The sequence below is a fragment of the Typopeltis vanoorti genome, chromosome 11 (genome assembly GCF_054136105.1).
Source record: "Typopeltis vanoorti isolate ZY-2024b chromosome 11, IOZ_Tvanoo_1.0, whole genome shotgun sequence".
Classification (NCBI taxonomy): Eukaryota; Metazoa; Arthropoda; class Arachnida; order Uropygi; family Thelyphonidae; genus Typopeltis; species Typopeltis vanoorti.
In genome coordinates, this window is record NC_143559.1 from 108,957,626 (window position 1) to 108,973,622 (window position 15,997).

Sequence of the window (15,997 nt, forward strand, 5' to 3'; positions counted from 1 at the left end):
GTTGATGTCTAAGACTATTATAATCATCTGCCTTATAATTCCACATACATTTCTGTCTCTTTGATACTCCTGCATGTCTATTGATTTTCCAAGTCAAAACCACAAGGTCACTCTCTCCAACTGGTGGGAGAGATGTCATCTCAGTTATTACCAACTCTTCTGATGCTGTGACCAATTCCAAAACCCTTGAACCTCTTGTTCCCTCTATTGCATGTTGCCTAAGACATTTATCCCTCAAGAATTCTAGAAATTCCATTCCCTTATTGCTACATGCATCTTCCTCTCTCCAATTTATACTGCTGTAGTTAATAAATAATATAAAACAGATTTAACTTATTTATTTTATTACAACAAAAATCTTACATTATTAATTTAATTACTAAATTATAATAATATATTTTTCTTTTTACATTTGGCTATAAATTATATAAATTATAGCTGGATCCATAATATCCTCCACTTCAATATCTTACTTATGCTAAAATAACAATCATTCCTCTTGCACTTACCAAGCTCAACTGTCTAAACATCTCCTGGGTCTTATACAACGGGTCTTACTCCTCAGCAGAGCTTGTGTCTTTTACGTAGTTCCCCCCCCCCATTACCATCACCTTAGATTAGCTCTGCTTACACATTCTTGAATGCTAACAATGTCAAGTTCCTTCCTAATATCTTCATTTTTAATATGATTCTGCCATATTAAAATTGAAGATATTAGAAAATTGATTTCATTAAAAAATTGATGCCATCTGTTCAGGCCCTTACTTTTTCTATAAAAATGCTAAATATTACCAATGCTAAAGTTAACATGCTCATGAGCTGTCTAGTAATTTTTCAATTTTTTTTAAGTTTCTTTTTATATTTGACAATAATATATGGCTGGATCCATAATATCCTCCATTTCAATAACTGTCAGATTCCTTTGCAAAAATAACAAAATAGTTAATATAAGTAGTAGATGTATATTTGTGCAATTATAGAAAATGACCAAAGGAACTCATTGTATTAAAAAATAATGAAATAGCACCAACTTTATCATGTTAAATGTAGGGAAAAAATTCCTACAGTTAACATTGTTGCATTAATTGCACATGAAAATTACAAGTAGAAATAGACTTCTCATTATAGCATTACTCATTATATCATTGACTTACCATGTTAAATATATTTGATTGATTAAATATGTTATTCAATATTTTCTGTACAGATAATTTCAAATGTCTTAAAGAATTACTATTATTATTATTTCTTAGACTCTGTGGATTCCCAGAAACAATAACACACAATATCTCTTCATACCTCACCTTTAATTGTTAGAATTCATATCTGATAGCACTTTTATACATCCTCTAGTGATGACCTTTTATTCTCCATTACCTACAGTGGTTCCTCTGCATATCTTATAGTAATTCCATGCATATGCATGCATGCACGCACACACACAAAGAGGCTGCTCAACCTTAGTAGCATGGATGGAGAGAAAATTGAGTATAAAGAATTATAAATAATAAATGCTAAGATTGGATCGGAAGGTTTACAGATTGTATGTTTTTTAGAAAATACATAAAGGAAGCTTTTCCAAAGGATAATGAATAGGAATACAAGGAAATACAATTATATACTGAGTTAAGATGTTTATGCAGTTCTTAGGTGGGTCACTCCAAAATGTGAGAACAATAGTCATTTGTTAGATGGATTTGATATTTTATATTAAGTAAATAGCTTTCAGAAGTAAAGTAATACCTGCTGCAAAAGAAAAACTTCATTTCTTGGATACTGAGTGTGGGAATACTTGCGATATGATAAAAAAGATTGGAAGTTGGTATTATCCCAATAAGAGAAATTAATAAATAATTTAAAACAGATTTAACTTATTTATTTTATTACAACAAAAATCTTACATTATTAATTTAATTACTAAATTATAATAATATGAATAATACACTCTATTATAATACTATATAATATTATAACATTATTATATTATATCATATCATAATAATATACTATTAAATTTAATAAGGGGGTGCTTAAGGGTCAAAGCTGTATAACTGAGAGGAGACCTCCACATAGCCTTTAAAAGGAATGCGGAGAACCGACCAGGGCTTCTGACCTAATGTCCAATCCTCACCTTTCTCGTGATGCACCCTGTTAGGTATCTACTTGGATACAGAACGAACGAGGATGGGCTGGCAATTTGGGATTTAGCCGACCAAATTGTATTCTTATTGGTTAAACCAAAATAAAAAATGATGGTACAACATGACAAAATTTCATGCCGGCTGAGGCATCGCCCGGTTAAACAAGGCCCCTGTTGTTTTCGCCAGGGAACCAGGGCGAACAGCGAAAAGTCAGCTACTGGAACAAATCTGAAAACAAACCCCAACTCAACATCACCACAGTTAAAGATCGGTACTATCAACACAAGAAGCCTGAATGGCAAAGAAATGGAGCTAGCTGAGGAATTAGATAAGTACCAGATCGACATAATAGGGGTGACTGAAACAAAAAAGACAAAAACTGGTGAGATCTTTTTGAGCAATAAATACAAAATGTTATATTCTAGCAATGACAATCAAGGAAAAGAAGGAGTAGCCATAGTATTTAACACTAAATAGGAGGCTAATCTTCTTGAATGGCAGGCAGTCTCAAGTAGAGTGATGTGGGCAAATATCAGAATGGGGAACTGGAGAATGAGACTTATTTGTCCTATGGTCCCACAGAAGGTTCTACTAAGGTAGAAGTGGAGGAATTTTTTGAGGCTTTAGAAAAAGCAACTGACACAATGAAAAAGGAAAAGTTGGTCCTTGTTGGGGATCTAAATAGCAGAGGTAGGAAATGATTGTGAGACATACAAAAATATTTTGGGAAATTTTGGAGAAAAGAGCAAAGCTAATAATAATGGCAAATATCTGTTGGATTTCTGCTCAGGACATGGATTGGTTATTACTAACACCATGTTCCAACATAAAAATGTGCACAAATTCACATGGAGAGAAGAGGCTAGGAATAAGAAAAGTCTCATTGACTATGTTATTGTTGATAGTGATGTTTTCCCCTGGTGCAGGACACTAGAATGTACAGAGGATTTGAAATTGGAAGTGATCACTATTTAGTCTTGAGCAGGATAAAATTGAATTTCATATTGAAAAGAATAACATGTAAGAAAGTTTTAAAGCGAATAAAAGTTGAGCAGCTCTCAGATGTGAACTGTAGACTAAAATACACAAAGATTATTGAAAAAAAAAATGAAAGAGTTTGAGAACAGGAATCAAACCTTGGAGATTCAGTGGCAAACTCTGAAGAAAACATTGATTGATTCTGCCAGAGAGGCATGTGGTGAGGTTGTCTGCAAGGATAAAAAAAATCAGAACTCCCTGGTGGACACAGGAAGTTAAAGAGGCAGTGAAGGAAAAGAAGAAAGCATATTAAAAGTTCCTGGCAAATAAGTCAGCTTGTGCTCTTAGAGAATATAGAGACAAATGCAAGAATGCTAAACATTGCGTAAAACTAGCTAAACAAAAGTCATGGGAGGACTTTGGCAAGAATATAGAAAATAAATATCAAGAAGGTGGCAAAATATTTTGGAGGTTGTTGAAGAAGCTTAGGAATGGAGGAAAGAGTGCTGTAAAAGGAGTTAGAGATGATAAAGGTGACATGAAAACTGGAGAAAAAGATATCCTTAAAGTATGGAGTCATTACTTTGAAAAACTGCTAAATGAAACAAGCAGTGATGACAGCACAGTGGTAAAAAACACTGACCAGGCATGCAGTCAGGAATACTGACTTTTTCTTCTTCAAGTATGGATATGAATACATATCCATACTTGAAGTAGAAAAAGCCATCAAAGGCTTGAATTGTGGAAAGGCAGCTGCAGTAGATGATATTCGACCAGAAATGCTGAAGTATAGTGGTATAAGAGTCTTACAGTGGCTGCACTGCATAGTTCAGGAAGCCTGGATAGAGGGACGGATTCCCGATGATTGGAGTAGAGCTCTCATAGTACCCATACATAAAAAGGGAAATAAAACTGAATGTGAGAATTACAGAGGTATTTCCCTACTGAGTGTTCCTGGCAAGATCTATGCAAGTATACTTGAGAAACGGTTGAGAAGAATTGTGGAAGAAAAGCTTGGTGAAGAACAAGCTGGATTCAGGCCAAACAGAGGCTGTCAGGATCAGATCTTCACTTTACAACAAATAGTCGAGAAAGCATGGGAATATAACAAAGATCTGTATTTAAGTTTTGTCGATTTGGAAAAGGAATATGACAAGGTGCCAAGAGAGAAGCTATTCAATACTCTATAGTTATATGGTGTCAATGGGGCATTATATCGAGCAATACTTAGTCTTTATTTGAGTTGTAAGTCAGCAGTTAGAATTGAAGGAAGTACAGAAAGATGGTTTAATGTTAAATCTGGTGTGAGACAAGGATGTACATTATCCCCTCTGTTATTCATTATCTATATGGATCACATTATGAAGGAAAGTGGTATTAAACCTGATATCAAAATTGGAGATGTTAATGTCAGCTCTTTGCTTTATGCGGATGATGTTATACTTCTAAATAAATCCACTACAAGTCTGCAAGATTCTCTGACTAAATTGAATAGCTGTTGTAATAGATATGGTATGAAGGTCAGCAATAAAAAGACAAAGACAATGAAAATAGGCAGAATCATTGAAAATGTCAACTGTGTTGTGAATGGAGAACCTGTGGAACAAGTAAAACATTTCAGCTACTTAGGCACGATTTTTACTGAAGATGGTAAATTAAATATAGAAATAGACAACAGAATCAGCAAAGCTGGTATGGTGGGAAGTCAATTGAATAAATTCATATGGAATAAGAGAGAAATTAGTCAGAACACTAAATTAGCTGTATAAAAGACAGTGTTCAAACCAGTTTTAACTTATGGATCCGAGAGCTGGGTCAGAAGTAAAACACTTGACCAAAGACTAGAGGCCGCAGATATCAGAGCCCTGAGAAAGATTATAGGCATGAACAGATGGCATCAATGGCAATATCATATTAAAAACGAGGATATTAGGAAAGAACTTGACATTGTCTGCATCCAGGAATGCGTTAGCAGAGCTAATCTCAGGTGATATGGTCACTTAAATAGAATGGAAGAGGAAAGATTAGCAAAACAAGTGTTCTCTGCCAGGTTGGCAGGAAAACAACCCAGAGGAAGACCAAGATATAGGTGGATTGATACGGTACAAAGTGCCTTAGATGATAGAAATATAAGATCTGATAATGTTGGAGTCTTGACAAGTAACAGACTGATTTGGAGGAAAATTGTAGACAGGAAGTTAGTAATGGTATCATTTTTTCATGTAGTACTATCATATCCCGTATACCCCTTGTGGGTACATGGCAGGAATTTGATGATGATGATGATGATAAATTTAATAAAAGTTTATTAAAATAAAATAAAAATCAAAGCCAAATAACTGGGAGGAGTCCTCCACATCATCTGGTGAGCTCCATTAGTATGTATCCATTGATTAGTGAATGAATGAGGATGGACTGGCAATTTGGACTGCTGGCCTGGTTGGCTGAGTGGTTTACATATCCGCTCTCCAGCCAAAAGGCCGCAGGTTCAAATCCCACTCTGGGCATGGATGTTTGTGATTGTCTGTGAAAATACTAGTGGTAATGTGCAGTAGATGGTGTTGGTGTAGTTGCAGTTAAAGATAAAGTTAAAGGAGTTGGTGGATTTGAGTGGTGGAGACAGAGAGTTGTAGAGTAAGTGCCCTCTCTCAATGAGTCTTTTGACTCCCTGGAGGTGTCATGTAATAATAATAATAATTTGGAACTTAGCCAACCAAATTGCACTCTCTGCTAACTTAAACTACAAATAATATGATTTGGGTTAGAAATAAAGAACTTGATCAGATTAAAGATTACATATATGAGCGTTCTTATAGAAAAAGTAAGGGCCTGAATAGATGGCATCAATGACAGAATCATATTAAAAATTAGATATTAGGAAGGAACTTGATATCATTAGCATTCAAGAATGTGTAAGCAGAGCTAATCTAAGTTGGTATGACAACTTAAATAGAATGGCTGAGGAAAGGTGAGCAAAATAGGAGTTTGATGCCAAGATAGTAGGAAAAAGACCCAGAGGTAATCTGGTTGGATTAATTCAGTCAGAAGTGCCTTAGAAGAACCAAATGGTAGATACAACAATATTAGAGTGCTGATAATTAATAGATTAATTTGGAAAAAAAAATGTTGATAGGTGATTATTAATAATGTGAACTTAAGCACGTAGTGCTACCATAGTAGCCTTGAACATCCCTTGAGGTTACATATAAAGAAATTGGTGGCAATGATATATTTTTGCCCTAGTATCAAGGGTATCTTCAGCATGACTTTCAAATTAGACAAAAAGAACTGAAATCAATATATTAAACAATGAGACACTCAAACTACACATACATAATATAAAGCAAAAAAAAAAAAAAATAGCTAACTTCTTTTGTTCCATTTTAGTGGATAAGTGATGCCTTATCTATCTAGAGAGTGAGTGAGCAGTTCAATCTTTACCAGTAGCCAAACAGAGATAGCCGAAACAAGACTATCACTAATTATAAGCAGCAAATGATGTAGAAACTTGCAAAGTGCTGCCATTTCTTGGTACCTAATCCTAACAGGATATGTTATTATCTGAAATAGTGTGGGTTCTACACAGTCCATTTTCTTGAGTTTATGGGAGAAAGAACATGAGTTTCCAGGGGAAAAAACCCACTTGCCCATGCCAAAGATTGACTAACTCAGGAAATGGTTGAAGAAAAACTTGGAAAAAGTTCCTCCAGTTGACGAGTTGACTTGACTTGTCAACTAGGCTACCAGACTGAAGTATAATCTGGTAGCCTAGCAGAGACTGCAAATGCAGCTTCTGCTGAGTTACACCCACAGTGTAGAGCATCATGGTCTAATTATAACTAATAAATAAATAACTCTAACAAGATTTATATATATCTATATATATATAACTAAAGTTATATAAATTATATGTATATATTATAATATATATATATATATATTGTGAACAGAGGCATGCCAGTAGTGTCCGGCACCTGTGTGCAAATCTCTATCCCCCCCCTCCAATAAAAAAATCACTTTAAAAAAACGTTTTTTTTAAGTATTTCCTCCTCTTTGGCACCTTTACTATCCTGGTGCTTGTGTGCATTGCACACATTGCACATATGATCGGCGCACCTCTGATTCTAAAATAAAAGTAAAAAAAAAGGGGGTTTAATAGAAAAAACATGACTAGTTTCAGCTAATAACAGCCTTCATCAGGTGACATTACAAAAGAAAAGAAAAAACACTAAACACTGAAGGTTAAAAACACTATGAACACCATAGAGAGTCTCTATACATAATTAGCATGAAAAAGTTGTAGTTGTATTTAAAGCTCTTCTTTCATTTGTTGCATTGTTGGGAGAGTGCATGCTTGCAGCATCACGTGAACGCTAGTACATGATTACAGCTGAATGACTATCTGGGAGATTGTAGCTCAAGTTATTATTTAGATGTTCAGGGTTGAGGATGATTTCCTTAGATTCTAATTTTTCTTTCCAATTCATCATGGCAATGAAAGATGTCAGTAGATCTGTCCCAGTGGACTTGTATGACTTGGGTTTTCATCATTAGGATCAGCCGAGAAAAGGATATGGCTTGATAAGGCACTGGCTCGCTGTCTCTTGTAAGCAATGTCCCTCATGTGTTCCTCCATATGTAATTCAATAGATTTGTCCGTCTGGCCAAAATAAGGAATATCACAATCACACCATATTTTGTACACACCAGGATATTTAAGATAATGATGACAAGGTTTTGGGTGGCTTATTAAGGAGCAGATTTTTGGAAGTGGAGTGAACAAAGTTCTGATATTGTATTTTCTTAGAACCTTGGCTAATTTTTGTGAAACTGAACTTATATAAGGAATAGATATATTGCCTTTAAATCTATCTATCTATCTATATATATATATATATATATAAAATGCATATATATTATTATTATTAAGAAAGACATCCAGAGAGTCGATCATTGAGGGCAGCCACATACTACATGCACCAGCTGTCCTTGAATCTTGAATTCATTCACACTGTTTGTACTCACAACATCCAATGACAATGCATTCCAATCATGCACCACCCTATGAGAGAAAAAATCTAGCCCCCCCCCCCTTCTTAGCAGCATTCATTCTCAGCTACCAAGGATGCCCTCTTGTCCTTTCCCCACCCTCCATAAAATAAAAAATTCTATCAACTGAAATCTTGTATGACCTTTTCAGAAGTTTGTAAGTCTCAATCATATCATTCCTCTTTCTTCGGTTTGCTAGTATCTGCAGTCTACAAATTCTCAATCTGTCTTCATAATCAGTATTCCACAATCCTGATATATATGTGTATGTATATATATATACATACCTGCACAAACACACACATATGTATTTATGCATAATATAATATATATATTATATTATACATATATACACTCAGGTCTCTTTTTATGTGGTAGATACGTTCCATGGAAAACCGCATATAAAAAATCGCACAAAAAAGGCCTAACTTACGTTGAAAAATCAGGGATACATTCCATAATTTTCTAAAACTGCATAAAACCGAAACAATGAATTAAAATAAACCTAAAATTGCATAAAAAAAGTTTATGAAAATTCAGGAAAATAAGAATGCCTAAGTTTGTTTTAAAGCATTATTCATTTAATTTTATTGAAAAGTAGAATTTTTTTTTTTTTAACATTTTGTCATCAGAATTATCACCGCTATTAGACAATATTCGCCAATGTTTGCGAACTGGTGCAAAATCACTTTCATCACCAGAAGAAGTAGTCAGCGCATCAGATCTGTATGGTAAAGGCAATGGTTCTTCACAAACGGAATTAGCTTCACCCTCTTTCTGTGCTGATTTTTTCTTCTGACAATGTAATCAGTGATTAAACTTTGTGATGGTGATTTCACTAATTTTTTATGCAGCTCGCAATATCCAGACATACAGTTCTTCAGCTCACGTTGGAATTTAAAGGCTCATTCAGAATTTGTGTCATTAACAAGAAAATGATTTTCCAATTTATTGCAGTTCAAGACTTTCTCGAATTATATTTGCAGCTCACGTTGGAATTTAAAGGCTCATTCAGAATTTGTGTCATTAACAAGAAAATGATTTTCCAATTTATTGCAGTTCAAGACTTTCTCGAATTATATTTGCAGGTTTTTCTTCCGCTTCACTATCGTTTTCTGGATCTTCGATGATATCTAAAGTTAATCGATATCCAATAATATCATCGTCACTTAAGGCATTATCCACAAGATATCTGCATGGTTGCACTGTTTGCAGCCAAGCTGCTTTCCAGCAAGCATTTAAAATTTGTGGTCTTACTTCAGCGATAGCAGATGCAACATGATTTAAGCAGTCCGAAATAGAAAATTTTTTCCAAACGTCAGTTACTGTTAATGATTCATTTTCTAGTTTATCCAATATAAATTGAAAAGTGTGCTTAATGTAATATTTTTTTAAAAGTAGCAATTATGCCTTGATCTAATGGCTGAATAATGCTTGTTCTATTGGGTGGAAAAAACATCACCTGCACATTTGTATGTTCTAAATGCGGATGACTTGGTGCATTGCCAACAATTAATAAAACTTTAAAATCGAGAGCTTTTTGCTACATGTATATTTTCACTTCTGGTACAAAGCAATTATTGAACCATTCAGTAAATACAGCAGTTGTTACCCAGGCCTTTGTATTAGCCATCCAATGTACCGGCAGCTGTTTTAGAACTTTGCCTTTTAGAGCACGTGGTCTTAGAAATCAATTTACTAGGAGGGTTATAACATTCGATCTCCTGATGCATCGATACAAAGTAACAACATTACTCGATCTTTGCTTGCTTTAAACCCACTTGTTTTTTTCTCAGACTTTGCGATGTAAGTTCGACTAGGCATTTTCTTCCAAAACAATCCTGTTTCGTCAGCGTTAAACACTTGATCGGGACAATATCCACCATCGTCAATAATTTTAGCTAACTTCCCTTAAAATTTTTTTGGCTGCTTCTTCATCTGCTGCTGCAACCTCGCCTGTAATCTTCACGTTATAAGGTGCATTACTTTTTAAAAACCCGGTTTACCATCCTTTATTAGCCGAAAATTCTTTATCAGCCTGGGAAGCGGAAGTAGATGGCTCCAATTGCTTCATCTTTTCATAAAACCCGAAGAGCTTTTTCTTTAATTAAATAACCACTTATAGGAATTCCCCTTTGAGTTAATTCTTCAATTCAAATTACGAGTGCTCGTTCCGTGTTTTCTAATAAAGCATCTCTTGAATACGATAATAATTTGGCACTTAGTTTTGTGCCAGAAATGACAGATTTTCTTATTGCAACTTAATTCTTTTTAATTGCTCTTATAGTAGATTCGCCTAAATTAAAATATTTACCAATCACCGTAGATCCCTCTCCTTTTGCTAAGCGATCTAAAATTGCAATTTTCATTTCCAAAGAAATCGCTTTTCTTCAGTGCTTTTTTTCTCCATTGGGCCAAATTTAATTAATTATAAATTAATAATTAATAATAAAAAATCAGGAAAAACAATTAATTATTAATGAATACATTACAAAATAACCAAGGTGTTCCATGAAAATTTCAGGATTTGTGAAGTGTTTCCATTGTGGGAAATGCTGGATTACCCTGTTATCGGAATGGATTCTCCTTCTGTTGAAATGCGCAGAAGTGTCAAAAGGTCTCGTATCTGTGGGCATGCACCGCATAACTTCAAATCTGCATAAAAAGAGACCCAAGTGTATATATATTATATAAAGATATATATAAAGATACTACAATAGATAGTGGTGTGCTGCAGGGTTCTGTTCTTGGATCGCTGCTGTTTAATTTGTTCATTAACGATATAGGAAAGGATCTGAAAGGAACTGTTCAGTTATTTGTCGATGATGCAAAGTTGGGTAGAGCAATAGTTAATACAGATGATGCCAAAGTTCTGCAGGATGATTTGGATAGATTGGCAGACTGGGCAAAGGAGAACGGATGTCAGTTTAATGTGTAAGGTTATGCATTTTTGTCGTGAAAAGATTACCAGCTGTATTCCACATTGGTGGAACTGTACTCCGGGAAATTGATGAAGCCAGACACTAGGGAGTGTTAGTGGATAGGGAGTTAAAGTTTATAGGACACATAGTAAAAGTGGCTAAAGCAGCTCATCAGATCACTTGGTTACTGAAAAATACTTTGACGAGCAGAGACAAGCAGGTTATTGTTTCTCTTTATCGAGTCTTGATAAGATTCCATCTTGACTACTGCATGTAGATCTGGGTGCCAGGGTTTTTTCTTGGTAGTGAGGAGGAGAGGATCCAGAGACAAGTGACCAAGATTGTAGCATGCCTATGAAATGAACCCTAAGAATATGTTGAAGATTTGTGAATTACAGAAATTGGTTGATAGGCAGAAAAGGGGCGATATGATTGAGACATACAAATTACTGAGTGGTTTTTACAAGAATAATTCAGAGGAAATTTTTCAAAACAGTGTTGGTGGGAGAGCTGGGAGCCATCCATGGAAACTGAGTAAGAGGGTAGTTAGCAAGGGTGTTAGAACTAGGTTTTTTTGCTTGGAGAGTATATGAGTGGAATAGTTGCCAGAATCTGTTGTGGGTACCATGGCTGTGAATGGGTTCAAAGCAAAGTATGATACTGCACAAATGTTGGATAGTTCTTGACATGATGTTTCGGGTCTCCCTTGATGAGTCTAAGGACTCCTTGGAGTTGCCCTTAATAACAATAATAATAGTGAGCTCTGCAACTCCTGATTGCTCTAGCTCACGGAACTTAACATAGTCTAGATCTTTATCACTATGCACAGCTGCCGATCTTTCATTCCTATATGTCAAGTTATTAATAAGAGAAATCTAGCCATCTGTAGATATTTGGGTGTTATCAAAAGTAAGGCTTGTCCTTCTTCTCTTGGAGGAAGAATGATCTTTCTTTTGACATCAGAATTCTCTGCTATTAATCACGCAAATTTTGTATTATTTCTAAAAACATCTGAATATCTGTTGTCAAACAACTTTGAACTGTATTGTCAACATGTAAATTAATAAATTAAACATCAGTCATCTGGAACAGATCTATGTTATTGAGTTAGGAGTTGAGTATGAAGAAAGGTTGAGAAGATGCAATTTGCAGTCTAGTGTATAGAAGGAAGAGGGGGTGATATGAAAGAGACATACAAGTTGGTAAGGGGTTGTTATAGGATTAATATTTAAGAGGTTTTTCATAAAATGATAGGAGATGGGGGAAGAACAAGAGGTCATCCCTGGAAGCTGTATAAAGGAGGGTGTGAGCAAGGGAGTGAGAAGCAGGTTTTTTTTGCGTAAAAAGTTGTGAGAGAATTTGGATATATTTAAGGCATGGTATGATGAGATTGTGTGTGTGTGTGTGTGTGTGTGTGTGTGTGTGTGTGTGTGTGTGTGTGTGTGTGTGTGTGTGTGTGACAAAGAGACCTTCCACAATGAGGCTTTGACTCTCCATGGGGATCTTGGAACACCTCCATGGAGTCCAAGGACTCATCATGGGAGGACATTCTTAAGAAAACTGAAATAATTTCCTTTGTTTTTTTAATAGATTCAGCTCCTCCAGAATGTCAGCGAGATCCAGAATGCTCAGTAGAATTTATTTGTGAAAATAGCAGATGCATTGGTAAGATATTTCTGTAATTTATTTATTCAATCAAGATTTAAAGGTAATTATAGTAAATGTAGCAGCATTTTTGATCATTCCTTCTTATACAATGAAAAATATCACATGAAAAAAATTGAAGATGAAATTATTTGCATCATCAATAATTATTTATTAAGCATTTAGCAGAACTACCAGTGGTAGTTCCACTAAATGGTCATGATATATAATTGAAATGTCACTTCTTTTAATAAATAATTATTTTATTACATTGCTCAGCCTGACTGGCTAAGTGAATTGGATTCACTTAGCCAATCCAATTCACTTCAACATGGATTAAAATCCCAGTTGCATGAATGTTTATGTTTATTTTTAGTAGATTAATTTCATCACCCACTGTGAGACCACTATCTTACTTATTAGAGGCCTGAAGTGCCATGAAAAAGTTCACTGTTTGGTATCGTGAACAGGATTTTTGGATCTAATCCTTAGTTCATCCACAGTGCTGATGTATTCCGACTCCTATAAATGGGAATCACTAAATAAAATGATTCCATCTTAAATATTTTTTACAATATTGTAGAGTTTTGTCCCATTAAAACAAAAAAATAATTTTTTTTAGCTGGCTGTCGTCATGACAATAACTGTCCACACAGTCGTGCTTGTGTGAATCATCAATGTCAGAATCCATGCTTACTGCCCAACAGTTGTGGAAAGAATGCTGACTGTCAGCCATTGAATCACAGACCAGTATGTACGTGTCCACTCAATTTCCGTGGAGATCCATATATTGCATGTGAATTTGGTAAGTGAAAATATCATGTAGCAATAATGATTTTTATTTAGTGGTTTTGAGAAGTGAAAATAGCAAAATCTTATAGCAAAATCAGCTAGACTTACTAATCAGTTATTTTATATAGATATTAATGAGAATTAATTTATAACTGATTAAATAACTGTTATATGTACGCTCACTGAACTTCTCCAGCATCTTAACCATAACTCCAGTCACATAGATTTGCCTAACTTTTGCGGCCTCAGTCTTATAATCACCTTTGTGAAGAGTGCAATTTTATCCTCTTTCCACTCCTTTGGTACTTGTCCTGTTACAAGACTCCTGTTAACATGCTCATGTCAGGATGATCATAGCTCTCTCGCCACAAACTTAACCATCTGGCAAAGTGAGCGGAATTACTAGCAATTTTGTTCCTATGTGTGTATCAGACAAGCTACTTTTCATGATGATTTCTTTGATTGTAACTAATCCTGCATAGTGGGGGGGGGGTGAAAAATAATGTTCTTTTCAGACTATATTAAAAAACAATAATTAAAGAGAATGATATATTTAATTATTAGTTACTATACTTGATTTACTAAATGATGTAAAGAATAGGATTAATTTATGAAAAGATTTATTAAATGATATAAAGAATAAGGCATGGTATGATGAGATGTGTGTGTGTGTGTGTGACAAAGGGACCTTCCACAATGAGTCTTTGACTCTCCGTGGGGATCTTGGAACACCTCCATGGAGTCCAAGGACTCATCATGGGAGGACATAGAAAGAATAGGCATGAATAAAAATACTTTCAGTACTGTGAAAGTATTTTTATATGTAAAATGGATTATGAATAATTTACATCTGTGATATTATATGTGCACTTGTGTTATAAGTATCTGGGAGTGGAGTAAAGAATATATGATCCTATAAACTCTAGACTTTCATATTTGCATTTATGATGGGCATAATTTAAAAAAAAAAAACTTATGAATAGATGGAAAGGAATTTGTTTGCGAAATATAAATCACTAACCAATAAGAAACAGCAACTGTATACATTGCTAGCTCAGTAAATAACTATAGGAAGTGGCTTATCCTGTGATCTAATAATGCTGATCCAGGTGATTCGTGTGGGTGTGAGACATACATGTAGGTTGATGGAGGAGCAAATCATCTTGTATGATTTATTGAGCTTGTGATGTGTATTTCTTTCTCTTTTTTTTATATATTTCACTTTAATTTTTGATAATCATTTATTTACTAATGATAAGTGTTTTTTTACATAGTAGTATAATATATACATAAATAATTTTCTTCTTAAGTTTAATTTTTGGAATTCACTTGTCTACCTGGAGTTTCACAATCCTGAGTTATAGATAAGCACTGATTCTGCATATCTGTTAGTTTCTCTTGCCATAAATTCCATTATGTCATCAGTTAGAAATGTAGAGTACACTGCAGATGGATTTTCAAGTGGTAAAAGTAGTTCATCTTCTCTACTGTGCACTTGAACTGGTACTGCCACGTTACCCAAATTTCATTCATTCAAAACTGATGACATTTCTCATCAGTTTCAAATGAAATTCAGAAACCTTACTTTGTGAAATATCTTCCTTGAAGATATTTATCTGCAGATGAGGAACTTCTCTGTAAATACAATATCCAATTGAAATCATCATCGGGATTATTCACTACATCTTTGAAAATTCAAACTTCATCAGCATGGTAATGAGAAGTCCTTTTTGTACAATAAACGTGCAAAACAATTCCCGACATGTGTCATCAAGTCCTATTGCTTATTGACAGTGGGTTTACTTAATTCCTCATATATCTCTTGCTTGCTCCCTATCAATGAACTCAACTACTCCCCTTAGATCACAGACAATCCCATTACAATGCTGACCATTCCCATACATGCATTCACTACTGCTTTCCCATTTCTCTATCCATTCCTGTTCTCTTGCCCTGCTATTTTCTCTATTCACAAGCATTTCAGTCTCACCTGTTTCACTCTCCTGATCTTTCACATCACCTCTTACTTTCTTTGATCTTTTGTTCACATCACTCATTAAACTGAATTCTAGTAACAACAGTCTCTTCAGCTGACTTACACCAAATTCGTTTAAATGTAATCCATCACTTTTGTACAGTTCCATTCTTTTCTTGAAAGCATACCAGATGTTACCAAACCGTATCCCCTTTCTCCGTAGATGACTCTGCCAACATGCTATTCATGATTCTTATTCACCATCTCAACTTGTCATATCCAGCAACACACTGGCAACCTTTCCTACCACACTGTAATCTTTCACTCTCCTCAATAACTGCCTACTATCCATCTTTACATTCTTCTTCTGTCTGACCAAATCATTTGTTCTCACAACCACCACTAGTTCTCTTGCTTGTTTACTTCTCATATCCAAATCATATCATATCACCCTGTTCATCCTCCTTCCTGTGAAACAGACTTTATGCTCCCTCTCA

The 15,997-nt window shown here is 34.9% G+C and overlaps 1 protein-coding gene across 1 annotated transcript in view; it reads left to right on the forward strand.

Annotated features, from left to right (window-relative positions):
- The window catches only part of LOC150101923 (uncharacterized), a 1,001,066-nt gene that overhangs the window by 815,582 nt on the left and 169,487 nt on the right, over positions 1-15,997 (forward strand). The window contains exons 122-123 of the mRNA XM_090399931.1: positions 12,680-12,754; positions 13,356-13,538. Coding sequence (XP_090256057.1) covers positions 12,680-12,754; positions 13,356-13,538 — 258 coding nt within the window. The remainder of the gene's footprint in view (positions 1-12,679; positions 12,755-13,355; positions 13,539-15,997) is intronic.